The following is a 15,883-nucleotide window of genomic DNA, read 5'->3' as shown; positions in this document are numbered from 1 at the left end:
CACCCTCACTCATCGTTGCTCGCCATGGCGGAGTCGGCAGAGGGCAAGTACGCAATACACGAGGCGGCTCGCGAGGGCAGGCTCCTAGTTGTCGAATCACTCCTCCGGGCAAACCCCAAACTCGCAAACCTGCACGATCAAGACGAGCGACTGCCCGTCCACTGGGCCTGCGCCTTCGCACACCTCGACGTGGTCAAACTCCTCAGCTCCACTCGCTCCTTCGAGCCCGACGCACAGGATGGCTCAGGCTGGACACCCCTCGCAATTGCGTCGTCACTAAAAGACAACTCCGGCCTCCCCATCATCGAACTGCTGCTCTCCAAAGATGCCGATCCCAAAATGCCGACGAACTCGGGCGTGACCCCGCTACACCTAGCCGTGTCGAAAAACAACCTCGAGGTTTGCAGAACGTTGCTAAAGCATGGTGCCAGCGCGAGAGTGAAGGATAAGAGAGGACAATTGGCCCTTCATCGTGCTGCGGCCGCTGGCAACGTGCCTATTGTCAAGTTATTACTAGAGAACAAATCACCGATCAATGCTACGGATATGGATGGCTTGACCGCACTGCATCACGCCGTCAGTGAGGGAAACGGTGATGTCGCGGTCGAATTGCTAAAGGCTGGTGCGGAGACTGACAAGAAAGACGTTGACGGCAGACTGGCGATCGACTGTGCGCCGGATGCCAGGGTGCGATCGTATATTGTCAAGGCGGCCGAGAGGGAGGGCATCGACTTCTTCACATGACCAACTCACACGAAAACTCAATGAGCACAAGCGAGCTGGTATTGATGATTGAAGACATATCCGGCTGGTGAGCGCTCGTTTTATTTCATGGTATCCGCCAATTGCCGATACATCTGCTTCACGTCGAGGATGTCGGCCTTGAGCTCCTCCACCTGCTCGCTCTTCTCGCCTAACAGCTCCAGCGTAGTCTGGTGCCGCTGGCTCAAACTGGCGTGCTCCTTCTCCAAGGCCCTCAGCCGCTCCTCGATCCGGCGCTTTTCCTCGGCTTCGCGCATCAAGCTTACCACTTCCTGCCGTGCCTCGTCGCGTTGGGTGGTAAGGCGGGCAAGCTCATCCTTGGACGCAGCTTTCTCGCTTTCCAGGCGCCGTACGTTGGCCGACATGCGTTCGACAAGCTGTACCGAAGGACCCGCACCCACAGTCGAAGTGGATATCAGATCGTTGACGACGCCCCTTTGAGAGTGGTGGCTTGTCGTCAGCGGGGTGGGCGGTACATTGGCAAAGTATTCGTCATGGTCCATGGACGTCACAACTGAGGGTGTCTCAACAGTCGATCCGTTTGCCAAACCGCGGAAAGAAGTAGTGGATTGTTGACGAGGCGGGGTGTTCGAGTCGAACGTATTGTGCATAATGGAGGAGCGTCGACTCGTGGCCCGCTCGAATTGAACCGGGCTCATCAGATGACCCATGTCAAATCCTAGACCCGAGTTCTTACGCAATGATGCCGCAGGAGATTCCGTGCGTGGAATATGGAGGTTTGCCGTCCACTTTGCTTTCTCCTCGTCGATCCTGCGTAGCAGTTCCCGCTCCGCAGCCTGCTTCTGCGTCTCGAGATCTTTCAGGGCCTCCGTGAGGTCCTGTTCAAGCTGGGTCGTCTTCTTCTGCAACCGTTGTACTTCTTCATTGGCATCCGCCAATGATTTGTCCATGTCAGCATACTTGTTCCGTAGGCTGTCCAGCTCTCTTTCCGCATTCTTGAGCTTGAGCGTAGTGTCTCGCGATTTCTTCCGCAATTCTGCATCCCTCGAAACGACTTCATCACGTTCCTTTTCAAGGTTGGCGATCCTACCCAGGAGCGAGGTCTCAATGCCTTGCCAGTTCTGACTCGCCGCGGCATATTGGTTTTGTAGCGTCTCAATCTGCCGAAGTAGCTTGGCTTGTGTGTGACCTGTATCCGCCGAGGATGCTTCTTCAGCCCGAATTCGGAATGATTCGAGTTTGCTTTCGAGAGCCGCCTGCTCGCTGAGCATTTCAGACTCCATGGCGCGTGCTTGCCCTTTCTCTCTTTCCAAGGCTGCCTGAAGCTCCTTGATCTCTTGACGCAATTTCTCTTCAGAGATTTGTCGCTCGACTTTGGCACTGGTCAGGTCATCCCGTAGTTCTGCTACCCGTTTCCTCTCCTTGTCCAGCTGGTCGGATTGTGCTTTGTTCTCAGCTGCTTCCGCTCTTGCATTGGCCTTCGATAGCTGGGCCTTCATGTCCGCCAGGGTAGCGTTCAACGAGTCTCGCTCTTTCCTCACGGCCTCAAGGTCTTTCGTCGTGGCTGAGCTCAGTGCCAGATTCTGCTCCACGCGCTTATTTGCAGCTTCCGCTCTTTTGGCCCGATCTTCCATTGCTCTGAACGCCTGTTCAGCCTTTTCTGCGCGGATTTTGGATGTCTCCTGTTCTTTGGCGCTGGCGGTTGCCTGTGCTCGGATTTTCTTGATCGTACTCCGAAGCTCCATTTCGGTCTTGGACCATCGGGTACCTTCCTCAATTAGAAGAGCTATCTTCTCATCCTTCTGGGAGATCTTCTGCTCCAGACTCCCAGGCTCGGCGGAATAAGCGGCCTGTTTTGCAGTGTCGGCGTTCTTCCGTGCAGACTCGGAGACGCTGTCAACCAACGTTTGCAGGTCTCTCCTCAATGCATCTATGCGCTCAAGATAGACGTTCATTTCTGCTTGTGCCTCCAGGATCTCCGCTGCACTCTGTCGTGTCTGGCTGTCTACACTCGGCCTTGGTATATCTTGCGACGGCCTATTTGAAGTCGTTCGGCTGTCTCGCAAAGCGTCTGTAGAAGCTCGTGACGTATCGCCGTGTGACTGTAGTGCACTTACTGGGACGGCTCTTGCATTTTCCAGCAAAACAGTGGTTTCTTCCTCTTGCGGGGCCTCTTCGTCAGCGATGACCTGACTGCCGTCGTCAACCTTGTCTTTGGCATCCTGTCCGGTCAAGTGGGATGTGTTTGTCACGGCTTCCGCATCATCTGCGGCCGTAGTGAGATCTGCTGCTCTAGAAATAGGGCTCGACGATTCATCTTGAGGAGGCACCGGACTTTCGGTTCGACTTGCGCTCTTCTTGGCCATCGCCCGAGCGAGACGCTCTTGCAGTCGGTCGTTCGAGCCGGATGCATTGCTGTTGCTCCGTGAGAGATCTGAGGACGGCTTCTTGGTGTGGGGAGGTGTGTTCGTCCTTTTCGGGCGTTCGCCGTCTTCGGCCAATATGTCGTCTAAGCGGGACTCAACAGAGGCGACCGCCTGCTGCAGGAAATTCCACCCTGATCTCGGTTTGGCCGCCATGGTTGTAAAGTCACTGGAGAGTCTGCTCTTAAAAGCTTTCGGAGGTGATATCAACCCCGTGATGACCTCGACAGGTAGTCCGGTACCGGCCTCAAGAGGGCAGAGGGCGCAATATGTAGCATGGCAGCGGAAGTCTGGACTGTCGGAATGGGCGATTGTCCTACGAATGTTGACGCGTTCTCCTTGAGGACAAATTGTCGGGCTGCGCGGACAGGACACGAATGGGGCAAGGCGGGCGCACCAGGCGCACCAGGCGCTTGTCCCGCCGACGTCAAGCCTCTGGCTCGGCTAGTCAGCTTAAAGCTGCTCTGTCACTTGTCTCCGAACTGACTGCCTTGTCCTGCAGATGGTGGGAAGCTTCTCCCATCACAGCTTCACCAAAGATTATGATGCAGCTCCAGTAACTATTGTGACGCCTATTTCTCGTAACTCACACCGTCAAATACATTGCTTGCACCAGCACAGTTCATGGCTTTGCTTGCTTGACCTTGGACTCGACATACTCTCAAACTGATTGACATACACCCGGACACGATGTCATTGAGTCCGCCAGCATATCTCGCTTCCCTGCAGAGCAACATCAGAGCCCGTCCAGTAAGTTCCGAGGTGCCTCTACCTGGCTGTACCGTCTAATAGCGTCGCAGATACCTTGGGACGGCGCCGTGCGAGCGGGAAACCTTACAGAGGACCAGCTAAAGAGGATACGATCCGTTGACAAGGTCAGGAAAGAGCAGCGGAAACAGACCATCGAGAAGGATGTCAACAGCTACAGCAACCTGCTCGTAGGCGGCTCGGATGGTGGCAGCGTGCTCGACAAAGCCTCGAAACGCAGTGATATCATCCAGTACATCCTCGTGCTGGCTACAGACCTTATCAATGGTATACCCGCCCACCACTTGCGCGCACCAGGCGCCAGGAATATAGCTGACCTGAATTAGATGCCCCAGAGCTCGCAGCAGCCATCCTAAGGCATCCAAACCCTTATGAATCGTTCTTGTCGTTCCTGAGCCAGGGCAGCGAGCCTCAAGACCCCATACCATTGCTTTCCGCTACGTTTCTGGTCAACCTCATTGCTATTTCCATAACGACCACCTCACGCCCAGCCTCGAGAGACGACGAAGCCCTTCCTCAGCTCTACTCGTATCTGGCGAAACTGGTTAAGAACCAAGACGGTGGTCTACAGGATATTGGAGTCCAGCACATGTCGCAACTGCTCCGAACCACGCGATCAAAAGAGATTTTCTGGGAGCAGAGAGCCGATACGGTCGACCCATTATTCGACATCCTTCGCAAAGCAGCGGGAGCAGCGAAGGACAATGATTCTACGCTATGGAGTGGCAATGCCAGCATTCGAAGCGGTGACACCAGATTTGGCGGCGGTGTCGCCCTCCAGCTGATGTACCACGTTTTACTGGTGATTTGGCAGCTGAGCTTTGAGGGCGAACTGGTGGGCGAAGGGCTCGAACAGTGAGTGACCGAGGAAGGAGGGCGAAAGTGAGAGCCCGGGCTAATGTTTACCCAGGGACCAGGAGATCGTGCCCCTGTACACCCAGCTCCTCCGGATGTCACCAAAGGAGAAGACCACCCGACTCCTATTGGCGACCCTGACCAACCTGTTGTCGACGAACAAGGAGACTCTCATTGCCACCGCTACCACGGCTAGACTTCCGGCCCTGCTTTCCAACCTGAGCGGCCGCCATCTCACCGACCCAGACCTCCTTGAAGACCTCGAAGCTCTCAAGTCGATACTGGAAGAATACACCAAGAACCAGACCACCTTTGACGAGTACGCTGACGAAGTGCAATCTGGGCATTTACGCTGGTCGCCACCTCACCGCAACCCAACGTTCTGGCGCGAGAACGCGCGGAGGATCCTCGAGGACAAGAACGGCGAACTCCCCAAGAAACTCGCCGAAATCTTGTCAAAGCCCTGGGACAACGACAAGAAAGTGTTGGCAATCGCGAGTAATGATGTGGGCAACCTGGTGAAGCAAGTGCCAGAGCAGAGGACGGCGCTGGAGAAGTTAGGCCTGAAGGCGAGGTTGTTGGAGCTGATGGGCGACAGTGACGAGAGTGTCCGGTGGGAGAGTTTGAAGGCCATAGGCGAGTGGATGAGGTATACCTTTGAGAAGTAGCCGGGCTTTAGCTACGGAGTGGAGAGGGTGGCTTCACCCCTGCGAAAACGAGTCGAGTATCTGTGGGTGCGATGGTCTGCGTCGGACTACACCGTCGCGACTGAAGACAGTAGTGCGATGATATTGCGTTGCCAGGGTCGGGCGAAGGTCATGCCTGCTAGACTCGGTTTAGAAGAATACCAACGGTCTGTTAGTGTCGAGCTGTGGTCAGATAGGATGTCCATATTGATGCTATGCCATTTCAAGTGTTATCATGTTCTTCCACCACAGCGCAATCATGCCCCGATGGTGAGATCCCGTGGCAATGAAATAGAATGGAACGGACTTGCACTTTCACGAGACTGCAATGAAGCGGAAGGATTTGTTTCTCGAGAATATCGGCGGTGCGGTCACCGGTAACGCACATACATGCATAAGAGTAGGTACCTAGTCATTCCCGCAGTTCTTGTACCGCGTACGGAACACTCGTACAGACGCCTAACCAGAACCACGTCGGGCCATACTCATCCGGCCAATTTCTTCGCTCGGTCCTTCGCGATGTCGACCATTGCCTTTATTCGAAGAGAAAAGAGAGCAGTCAGTACACAGTACCATACCATACCATATCATTACTCGAAGCAGCAGGAGGGTTTCGGGCCCCGTGTCGATGGGGACGGGGACGGGCCTTTTCGCCTGGATTTTTTGTGGTACAGTATGTACCAGGCTTTTTAGAAATCAATGGGAATTACCGAAACCTACCTGGATGGCTTCCTGTTTCTCCAGCTGGATATCTCCCCGATCTATTCGCCTCTGCATGTCATCCATGATGACGGGCCGACTCCTGCCGTTGACGAAGACTCTGTATGACAAAGATGACATGTTAGGAGAGTGAGGCTTATCCGGTTGATCTGTTTGAAGTAGGCCGTGTAACGGGAGGGGGCGGCAAGGCAAGGCAAGGCAAGGCAACTCAACTCAACTCATCTTGGTACGTACACGTATCTCAAGCCGGGAAACTTGTCTTCATACTTTGCGTTCAGGTCTGCCAACTTGTCTGCCTCGTCGGATCCGCCTTGGTTGAGCTGTGCTTGCTCCTGGCGGGATTGTTCGCTGTCGACTTTCTTTTCGCCTAGCCTGGGGTGGGCGGATAAGATGGCCTCGAGCCATTTGCGATCGCTTTCCAGGTCAGACTGGCGGAGATCCTGTAATTGCTTGCCTACGGCGTCGACGAGGTCGCTGTACGATGAGAACTTTTGTTCGTGCAGCAGGCTGACGGATAACGTGTGGAGTTGGGTACATGGTTCGAAGAGCAGGTCGAGGATTCGAGCTCGCTCTTCGGTATCCAGTGATGGGAGGGTTGAGATGGGTGGCAGGGAGGTCATGGTGGGAAGTTCTATCACGGAGGAGACGTTGGTGCGTGAAACGGCAATGTCCTCACTCTTCTCTCGAGGTGGTTGCAGACAGTGAGCTGCTTCTGCTCCGAGTAGAGTACCTAGGTTGATACAGGACCATTGATCGACGTCATTGGCGTTCAAACCATGCGTCGGCCGCACCCGAGCATGTCAGGTTTCAACTCACGTGGCCTGGCGTTCATCTCGCGGAACGGGTCAAATGCTATTTCGCAGTATTCCGTCCGTATCGGTAGCTACTCAGTACTGTGGTCCAAACCTGCTCCAGGACTCCATAGAGTCGACAACTTTGTCGAGGAAGTCACCATTGTGGATGTGGAGGACGCGGACATTTAATGGTGTCATCCCGCCCGCCGTCTGATGAAACGTTTCTCGTTTGCGGACCGAGCAAGCAACGGCGTGTCAATAGTTCATGGATGGTAGAACAATGGTGATTCGGCTGGAGGACTATACCTCGTAGCCGTGTGCGCGTGACATGAGCAAGCACACTGTCGCAGCACAGCAGCGGGAACGCAACGGGCGACGCTGTCAACCGTGGCACATGTCCAAGAGAAGCCGGATTTGCCTATCCAAAAAGGTCCTGTTCATGCACGAGCGCGGCAGAATGCATGAACCATTATGTACTCCGTAACTCCGTAGACCGAGCATAAGTAGATCAAGACTCGTTTATCACGGCCACAAGGCATGTTTCAGAAGCTGTTGCGCATCCTCACACACCCCAGCTGCTACCCAGTACTCCGAGTGCCGCATGACTTGTGCAGCCGAGGGAGATCGGGACTTGCTCCGAAAAGCTGAGAGACCGGAGGCGTCGAAGGAATCAGAGATCGACAACAGCTTCGTGTTCAGCCGTCTTTGACGCATCGGCGGCATCGAGCTTCGGACACGCTCTCGCTTATTTTACGTGGGAGGAGGAAATTCAACCCTGCAGAAGAGGAATGGTGTCTGTCCCCTTCGCTCTTAGCCGCAGGCTGGCAACAGGGGTCGGGAAATTGGCCCACGGAGATGGCGTGATGGGCGAATGAAACGTCCGCATCGCACGTTGTCTTCGGGGGTTTCAGCGTCAAGGCCACTCCACCGTCACGCTCATGAAGCACATCGACCACGGACTGCGAGCGTGCACGGCGTGCTATCCATGCGCTGGCCCCCGAAATGGGCTTGGTCCAGCACCCCTGACAGTGCTTGACCCGCCCATAGAGTTCCGCGCTGTGCCCCATTCGTAAAAATGTCCTGCATCCTGCATGTGGGCTCCCCTCGAAGGTGCATCCTGACAGTCCCGGGGTGTCGAGGCTGCTGTTCCTGCCAGTTGCTGTCGATGGTGGGAAGTGATTGATCTCGGGGCCCTGCTGCGAGTGCTCTCACCTGGTGTGCTTCTACGTCTCTCACTTTGCATCACCTCTGGCGACGCCGTACATAGCACGAACGCGGGTTGGGAACAGGCGCGCAAAGTTGAGCCTCTCCAATGAGGGCTAAGAAATGTCGCTGAATGGCCTTGATGGAGCTGCAGTCGCCGAAGCGCTCCAAGCTGCGCAGGCGGATGCAGGAGGATGGTATGTGCCTTCGTGATGCTTGATGCTTTGAATGCTCACGTGGTCCAGGTTCCTGCTCAAGTATGTCAATCGCGACACCGTGGAGTTGCTGAGCAAGGGGACTGGGGGAGTGCCCGAAGTGCGAGCCTTGATCCAGAACTATGGAGAGAAATCACCGCTGTACGGACTCGTGCAGTATCGGCGCAAAAAGGTCGTTCTCAAATATGTGCCGGACGGGACATCGCGACTGCTGCAAGGTGTGTGGACGCGTGAATTCTGGATAAAGACTGGTTGACTGATCTGCCTCACCTGCTGCAGTGCGGCTCACCGTGCAGTTTCAATCTGTCCTGGAGACCTTCACACCGCATGACACCGTCTTTTCCTTCGCCGCGGCCTCCGAGCTGACTGAGTCCGCATTGGGCCTGTCCACGATGCTGCTCCCCTCTGCTGTATCCTTGACCTCGTCTAGCTCTTCCTTGCGGCGGCGCAGGCTGAACGAGATCTCCGAAGATGCTGAGGACGTCACTATTCTGGCGGAGGAGGACAATGAAGAAGAGGACGAGAAAGAGAAACCACAGGGACAGAATCGCCTCGCGCTCGACTTTCTAACGCCTCAGCCAGACGAGACGCCTCTGCAACAGACACCGATCACGACTACGGCTTTCGGAAGGCGCGAACTCGATGAATTGCCCGCCAGCGCCGTGCTTGCTAAAGCTCTGCTGGCGAAAAGGAAGGAGGAAGCGGCTGCTGCAGCGTCTGCTCTCACTGGCACTCCCAGCAGCAATGCGGACTCATCGCAGGAGAAGAACCTGCATCCTCCACGAAAGGACAGTTTGCTTGCGTCGCCCAAATTGTCCGCCTCACCCTTACCTTCACCACTGCCTTCGATCATCACAGATAAATCGCTCCCGGCGACGCCCGAGCCGACGCCGCCCTCGACCAGCGAGGGAGCGCCACCCGCAGCTCCAGACTTCGACACCACGAGCAATATCCTCTTGGGGGCCACAGCCTCAACAGCAGCGGATTCCTCCAGCCAGACTACCCCTCGCCCTCACACTCGTCATCTTTCAGCCGCTGAGTCGGACAGTATTAGCCTATGGAGCAGTAATGTGACGTCCTATGCAACGGCGAAGCCAAAGAAGAAGAAGCTAGGCCCGCGCCCACATGTTGAACCCACTGGACGTCCTAAAACATCTGGAACAACCGACAGTAGCACGGGGATACGGCCGGTGGCTAATTTGCCAACCTCGATTCGCGTTAACAACAAGTCTCTGGTCAGTCTGGGGCTTAGACCTGGCTCGCAGCAATCAACACGGAGTGTCCCAGGGCGATTTGCAACGTCGAGCCATTCGACCACCGGCGCTCCTCCCCTTCCATCGCCATCTTTTCTGCAGGCACCCTATAGCCCCGGTGATAGTCGTTCTGCCGTAATACGGCCAGCATCCGTCACTGGAGATGCATTCACGGCAACCCCAGAGAAGGTCCGATTGATGAAGGCTCTGCAATTGAGGAAGAGGAATATGCTTTTAGCCCAAAGAGCTTCGGCGCTATCCTCAACACCGTCAGATGTACACGGCCAGAATGCGTCCGAGTCCAGTCTAAGCGCGAACACCTCGAGTAGTCGTTTATCATCGATACCTAGCCAGGAGCAGCTCTCGAATCTTGATGAGGAGTCGAAATTGACACAATCCTCTTACACGACATCACCCACGATTATGACGAACATCTCTGAAGAACCGTCTACCAAGGCCTCTTCTGTTAGTGAACACGACGACACTCCTCATACCCGCCGGTCGCTGTCTTCGGCGACCAGCTCATCACTCACACCGAAAGCCTCGGCCGAGGACGAGAAGACCAGCGCGGAGAGTACAGAATCTGCCTGTATAAGACCGTCAAGCAGTTCAACCACGTCTATTGCTGCGATCGAGACCGAAGACGACCCTCATGCTGACGTAAAGGTAGCTCTGGCCTATTTGGAAGCAGTACCGGACAAGGAACCAGACACTTGTGTCGTCGAGATCAGACCTCAACCGAGCTTGGAGGCTCAGCGCTCACCTCCCGCGGTCACATCGTCAGCACAGCGCTCCTCACCTAGGAAGTCAAGGCGCCTCGAGCCACCAGAGCCTCTTAAGCTACTGCGAAACAGCAATGCTTCAACATCAGACCTTTCCGAAGATGACTCGTTGATCGACGAAATACATACTGCCACGGTCCACGAAGCTAAGCCAATATCTGTTGCGCGTTCACCAGTGACTCCGATCATGTCCAAGGGAAGCTCTGATCGTCTTCGCGAGGTTGTCAACAAGCCTCCCACTACCAGCCACTCAACAACCCGACGCAGCGCCGCAACCACACCTGAGCGCGGCAGATCCGCGAGCGGAAGCGTACGGAGCGTGTCAACGGCCCTGCCACAGTGGCCGCCATTACCCGCAGAGCCCATTTCAGCCCCTCTAACGAAGAAGGCAACACTCGGCACCGGCATTTCCAAACGCATCAAAGCCTTAGAAGTGCTGAGAACAAAGGACGCAAGCCCTCCGCGTCAGACGATTCGCGAGACCAGTGCCGGGACTTCGGCTTTTTCAGCTTTCATGAAGCGCTCGTCGTTTCTTTCGAACCAACAACAGACCCCGAACGCGTCGACTGATAATTCACCTCCAAAAGCCTTACCGACAACAGGGCCTCAGTATGACCCTCATTCGTCGGCCGCTGGAAGAGAACTGCGACGCCCGTCAGTTGATACGCATAGATCGTCCCAGAAGGGCGAGACTATCTCCGTGACAGCACGGATTGTGCGGGATCAAAACAGCAAGCATCCTCCTCTCGCCCCCAGTTCCAACTACCACGCTCCTTTGAATCTCTACAAGAGTCCCTTGATTGTCGAACATGAGAAGCACGACCAGGCGTCTGATCAGAGCCTGGCTGCCAATCAACCCAGGGTTAAGAGCCCCACGAAATCTGACCGAGGCCGATTTTCCTTTTCTTCACATCGATCAAACTCTCACACGAACCTTCCTCGCTCCGATTCGAACCAGAGCAAGATCTCCAAGTCGAGCAACTACAAGCGGCACGGCCCTATGTCCACCAGTGATACCGCATCCATAGGCGACGACAAGACAAGAACATCAATGACCAGCAGGCTAATGAAGCGGATGTCGAATCTCACCAGCTCGCGCAACAAAAACCACTCGCCTGCGAAGGCCGAGTCCCACCAATCTCAGCCAAGTCAGGATTACCAGGAGCTGACCCGAGAGAACTCGATAGCAGATTCGTTGCTCCATGTAGTCGACATCGGCGATGTCAATGTACAATTTCCAGAGTCGTTCTTGTGGAAACGGCGCTTTATGAGGATCGATGACCAAGGATACCTGATCTTTTCACAGCCCGCGACAGAAAGCAATATGAAAAGTGCCAGCCGCAAATATCACCTGGGCGACTTCAAGCGACCAACCTTGCCTGATTACGAACGGGAGGAGATGGCGTGGAGCGTCATACTTGACTTGAAAGATGGCAGGTGTATACAGTGTGCGTGTGAAAGCAAGCAGTTCCAGCAACAAGTGCTGCAAAGTGAGTTGTCTTCGCTATCCCGTTCCGATCCATACTGACCAACTCTGGCAGTGCTTGTTGACGCCCATTCTGCGTACCTCCAGTTATACGGGGCCAGATGAGGGCAAGTAACGGGATCCGGTCCAGGAGACGCACCGCTGACCCCAATGGCTGATGAACTTTTGCATAGCTCGGGGTTTTACTGCGCGACGAGCAACAAGCGATGGCGATGAAGGTGTTGGAATGCTCTTGATAACTTGAACGACCTACAGAGTCTCAAATTTGGAGTCCAGCCTTTTATGAAGGAGCACAGTTGTTCTACATAGCCCTAAATTAATGTCTGTACCAGGGAACATGTGGTTTCTGACCTGGTTGATCTACTCCTTCGCTGAAAGTCCTGCTACATTTGTTGGTACACATGCGCGTGCTATAGCGTGAGCAATGACAGGGACATCCAGAGTTTCAGTGATTCCGTCCCCAGCAAAAGTATGCCAGTGCAAGAGTAGAGTTCGAGGTGGCTTAGGTCCAAGGAGGACTCGCTCCGAGAACAGGTGAAGTTACGACATTCGTTTTGACAGCGACCGTGGTCGAGATAGAAGAAGGCCGCCGGGACATTTCGACTCGCCTTCCAAGATGGCTGGATGTGAGGAGTCAACCTAATTCTTTTCTGTTGTTAATGCCATGCTTCCACAGATCATTGACATCTAGTCGATCAAGCGGAAGCGGTCGCGGTGACCGTTGTCATTGTGTGTTGCGACATCCAGGCGAACATTCATTGTCTCCAGCGCTTGTGGCGTCCGCACGACGTTGCATAATCGAGTTCGAGCAGGTTGAACAGTCGTCCAGGCACAACTCGTATGTGGTAGAAAATACCAGGCATGCTGCCAGTGAAGTAGAATAAATTATGAGGTACTCCGTACAATAGAATGCTTAATCTGCATAATTCCCGCGTATGAGGCCGTGCGGTTGAGGCAAGGTGTCCTTGTCCTTGTCCTCGGCGTCGATCATACATTTCAGGGCCTTTTGCTTGGAAATCCACATGCTGGTGATTGTGTCAGGGCAACAAAAGCGGCGCCACCAAAGAATATATCTGAGTAGTGATTGACTATTGACTTCACTTCAGTTCACTCTCACTTCATCTCGTCCCTGTTGAACTTGCCCATTCCCCCCTACTACATACCGAGACACTCAGTCGAAGTTCTTGAGGGCGCCCAGCTCCCCCAACATACGCAACTGAGCGCCACCATGGTGCAACTACGCTCGTTCCTCCCGTTCGTAACCCTCACGCTGCCCCTCCTCGCCTCCGCCTCTGATGTGGTCAACCTGATCCCATCCAACTTTGACACAGTCGTCTTCGAGTCGGGCAAGCCCGCCCTGGTCGAGTTCTTCGCCCCGTGGTGTGGCCACTGCAAGAATCTCGCTCCCGTCTATGAAGAACTGGCCACCGCGTTCGCGGCCTCGGGCAACAAAGTCACGATTGCGAATGTCGACGCCGACAAGCACAAAGACCTAGGCAAGAGATTTGGTGTGCAGGGATTTCCGACGCTGAAGTGGTTTGACGGCAAGCCCGGGTCCGAGCCGGAAGACTACAATGGCGGCCGGGACCTGGAGAGTCTGACGGCATTCGTGAGCGAGAAGAGTGGCGTGAAGGCGAAGGGCCCCAAGAAGGCGCCGAGCCACGTGGAGATGTTGACGGACTCGAGCTTCAAGACCGAGATCGGCGGCGACAAGGACGTGCTCGTCGCATTCACCGCCCCGTGGTGTGGTCGTAAGTTGAATTTCCCCCACACATGTAGAATGGGCGACACGTGTGCTAACCTATCTCCTCGACCGATTTCAGACTGCAAATCCCTCGCTCCTACATGGGAGAAGGTCGCCGCCGATTTCGCCAGCGAGCCCGGCGTCCTGATCGCCAAGGTCGATGCCGAAGCAGAGAACGCAAAGGCCACGGCCCAGGACCAAGGCATCACCGGCTACCCGACCATCAAGTTCTTCCCCAAGGGCTCCAAGGAGGCGGAATCGTACAGCGGGGCGAGAAGCGAAGAGGCCCTCGTCGAATTCGTCAACTCCAAGGCCGGCACGTTCAGAGCGCCCGGCGGGACGTTGAACTCGCAAGCCGGGACGATCGAGGTCATCGACTCGCTTCTCTCAAAGTACGTCACCGCGAACGGTCTCAAGGACGCGGAGAATCTAGCGGCCGAGATCAAAAACCTGGCCAAGGATCTCAAGAACTCATCCGTCGACTACTACCTCCGTGCGGTGTCCAAGTTGACGGGAAACCCCGAGTACGCCATGAAGGAGCAGACCCGACTGGCTGGTATATTGAAGAAGGGCGGTCTCGCGCCAGAAAAGATCGACGACTTGCAGAAGAGAAGCAACATCCTTGCCAAGTTCTTGGTCAAGGAGCCTGAGGAGAAGAGCGAATTGTAAGCTACGATGGCTACGAGCAACCGAGATTTGGCGCCAAAAAAGGCCTGGCGGGAAGGAAGGAGTTACTCTGCTGGTACTGAATTCTGCACATTGGCTTAAGTAGGTAGGTATCAGGTATCATCATGAGTTCCAAAGATCTTGTCATGTTCACTGTGCCCCTCGCCTTGCTGGTATCGTACTTTGTACTTCGTGCGGGTGTCCTCTTCCCCTTTCCCTGTAGCTCTCTGCAAGTCGAATGTAGAGCTGATATCGGCTTGACTACACATGTTAAGGTTTGTGCTGCTCTCGCCACCCCCCCTTTTATCTGCCTTTGTCAGAGGCCGAGTCTCTGCTCACCCCTCCTTTCCTCTCCATCTGCCTCGATTTGGCCAGACGGCTGCCTAATCGTGAGCATGTGTCTCCCAGACTGCGGCCTCATTCTTCCCCTGCTGTGCTGTACAATCACCGCCGCGATGATGTGTAGGGAGCTTCGTTGTCTTTCGAGCGAGCGAAGCCGAGTTCCTCGAAGGTGAACGCCACCACTAGATAACGCACACGCACACGCACATACGACACCACGCGAAGATCCTCCTAGCCGAATGACGGGACTTTTGACTCTCTCTCAAGCACCCCATCCACCCAGCAGCGGGACCTCACCCCGACCCAGCCTGACTGCCCGGGCCCTTGGACCCGACGCCCTCCAGCGCATGACTGCTCGTCTCTCTCACCAACATCTCCTGCTCCAACCGATCACACCGCTCCGCCATATCGTCCAGCTTGGTGAGGATCTCGTCACTGATACCCTTGAATTTCTTCTCCAAGTCGCCCAGAAAGTCGTCAATCGCCTCGGCGAGCTTCGTCGTGGCTTCTTGGCCTGTCTCTGACGACGCCGGCGGCGGCGGCGGTGGGACGTGCGTGGTGTTGGCGTGATGCGCCGAGAGGGCCGGGCTGGTGTTGAATCCGCCGGGAAGGGGTGGCGGGGTAGGTGTCGACTGGAATTATGTCCCGTTAGGCATCGTCTCGTCTCTAATTACTACTGCGTAGGTGGAAGGGGGAAAAGAGAGGATGGTCGCGACACTGACGCTCCCACACCGGGGACGTCTGTTGTTGAAATTGGTACATTGTCTGTGACTTAGACTTACCATGATTATAGTTTGTTTTATTGACCGGTCTTGTTGGTGTATTTGTATTGGTATATGCGGATGCGCGAGGCAGTCGGCAACCGTGGCTAGAACGCGTCCACCGTATGATACGGGCACTGGTACTGGTACTCCCGTCGTACTCGTTGCGGAGAAGGAATGTGAGAACCCCAAGAAAATAACGGCGCACGGATTCTTCACTTGAGATGCATGTCGCCTGGCCAGCCAGATCAAGCTGTTTTGCACCTGTGCAGAGACGCTTGAGATAGGGATTGAGGGTGACGGAGTTGCTGAGTTGCTGAATTGCAAGTGAGAGTGCGGAGAATGAGTACCGAGTACTCCGTGCAGAGTCCTCATAATTCGCTCCGCGGCAAGGCTGGCGGCAAGGCTGGCGGCTCGAGTCAAGCCCTGCATCCACAGCTCGTATGATCCGACGTACAATCC

The 15,883-nt window shown here is 55.2% G+C and overlaps 7 protein-coding genes across 7 annotated transcripts; 4 read left to right on the top strand and 3 right to left on the bottom strand.

Annotated features, from left to right (window-relative positions):
• Positions 1-24: 24 nt before the first annotated feature.
• Positions 25-744, top strand: G647_07608 (uncharacterized protein; the record flags this gene model as incomplete). The annotated part of the gene is made up of 1 exon (XM_008731922.1): positions 25-744. One exon carries the CDS (start codon positions 25-27, stop codon positions 742-744), a length of 720 nt encoding a protein of 239 aa, XP_008730144.1.
• Positions 745-824: 80 nt separating this feature from the next.
• G647_07607 (uncharacterized protein) lies at positions 825-3,302 on the bottom strand (the record flags this gene model as incomplete). Its single annotated transcript, XM_008731921.1, has 1 exon — positions 825-3,302. The coding sequence occupies one exon, from the start codon at positions 3,300-3,302 to the stop codon at positions 825-827; it is 2,478 nt and encodes an 825-aa protein (XP_008730143.1).
• Positions 3,303-3,836: 534 nt separating this feature from the next.
• Positions 3,837-5,437, top strand: G647_07606 (uncharacterized protein; the record flags this gene model as incomplete). The annotated part of the gene is made up of 4 exons (XM_008731920.1): positions 3,837-3,896; positions 3,947-4,181; positions 4,241-4,769; positions 4,825-5,437. 4 exons carry the CDS (start codon positions 3,837-3,839, stop codon positions 5,435-5,437), a joined length of 1,437 nt encoding a protein of 478 aa, XP_008730142.1.
• Positions 5,438-6,151: 714 nt separating this feature from the next.
• On the bottom strand, positions 6,152-6,795 carry G647_07605 (uncharacterized protein; the record flags this gene model as incomplete). The annotated part of the gene is made up of 2 exons (XM_008731919.1): positions 6,152-6,275; positions 6,410-6,795. 2 exons carry the CDS (start codon positions 6,793-6,795, stop codon positions 6,152-6,154), a joined length of 510 nt encoding a protein of 169 aa, XP_008730141.1.
• A 1,500-nt stretch (positions 6,796-8,295) lies between these two features.
• On the top strand, positions 8,296-12,013 carry G647_07604 (uncharacterized protein; the record flags this gene model as incomplete). The annotated part of the gene is made up of 4 exons (XM_008731918.1): positions 8,296-8,369; positions 8,418-8,605; positions 8,667-11,912; positions 11,964-12,013. 4 exons carry the CDS (start codon positions 8,296-8,298, stop codon positions 12,011-12,013), a joined length of 3,558 nt encoding a protein of 1,185 aa, XP_008730140.1.
• A 1,123-nt stretch (positions 12,014-13,136) lies between these two features.
• G647_07603 (protein disulfide-isomerase domain) lies at positions 13,137-14,321 on the top strand (the record flags this gene model as incomplete). The annotated part of the gene is made up of 2 exons (XM_008731917.1): positions 13,137-13,659; positions 13,732-14,321. The coding sequence occupies 2 exons, from the start codon at positions 13,137-13,139 to the stop codon at positions 14,319-14,321; spliced, it is 1,113 nt and encodes a 370-aa protein (XP_008730139.1).
• A 632-nt stretch (positions 14,322-14,953) lies between these two features.
• On the bottom strand, positions 14,954-15,422 carry G647_07602 (uncharacterized protein; the record flags this gene model as incomplete). The annotated part of the gene is made up of 2 exons (XM_008731916.1): positions 14,954-15,292; positions 15,393-15,422. 2 exons carry the CDS (start codon positions 15,420-15,422, stop codon positions 14,954-14,956), a joined length of 369 nt encoding a protein of 122 aa, XP_008730138.1.
• Between the last annotated feature and the right edge of the window lie 461 nt (positions 15,423-15,883).

This window comes from Cladophialophora carrionii, assembly GCF_000365165.1.
Source record: "Cladophialophora carrionii CBS 160.54 unplaced genomic scaffold supercont1.6, whole genome shotgun sequence".
Taxonomy (NCBI): domain Eukaryota; kingdom Fungi; phylum Ascomycota; class Eurotiomycetes; order Chaetothyriales; family Herpotrichiellaceae; genus Cladophialophora; species Cladophialophora carrionii.
This window is presented reverse-complemented; position numbering and strand designations above follow the sequence as displayed.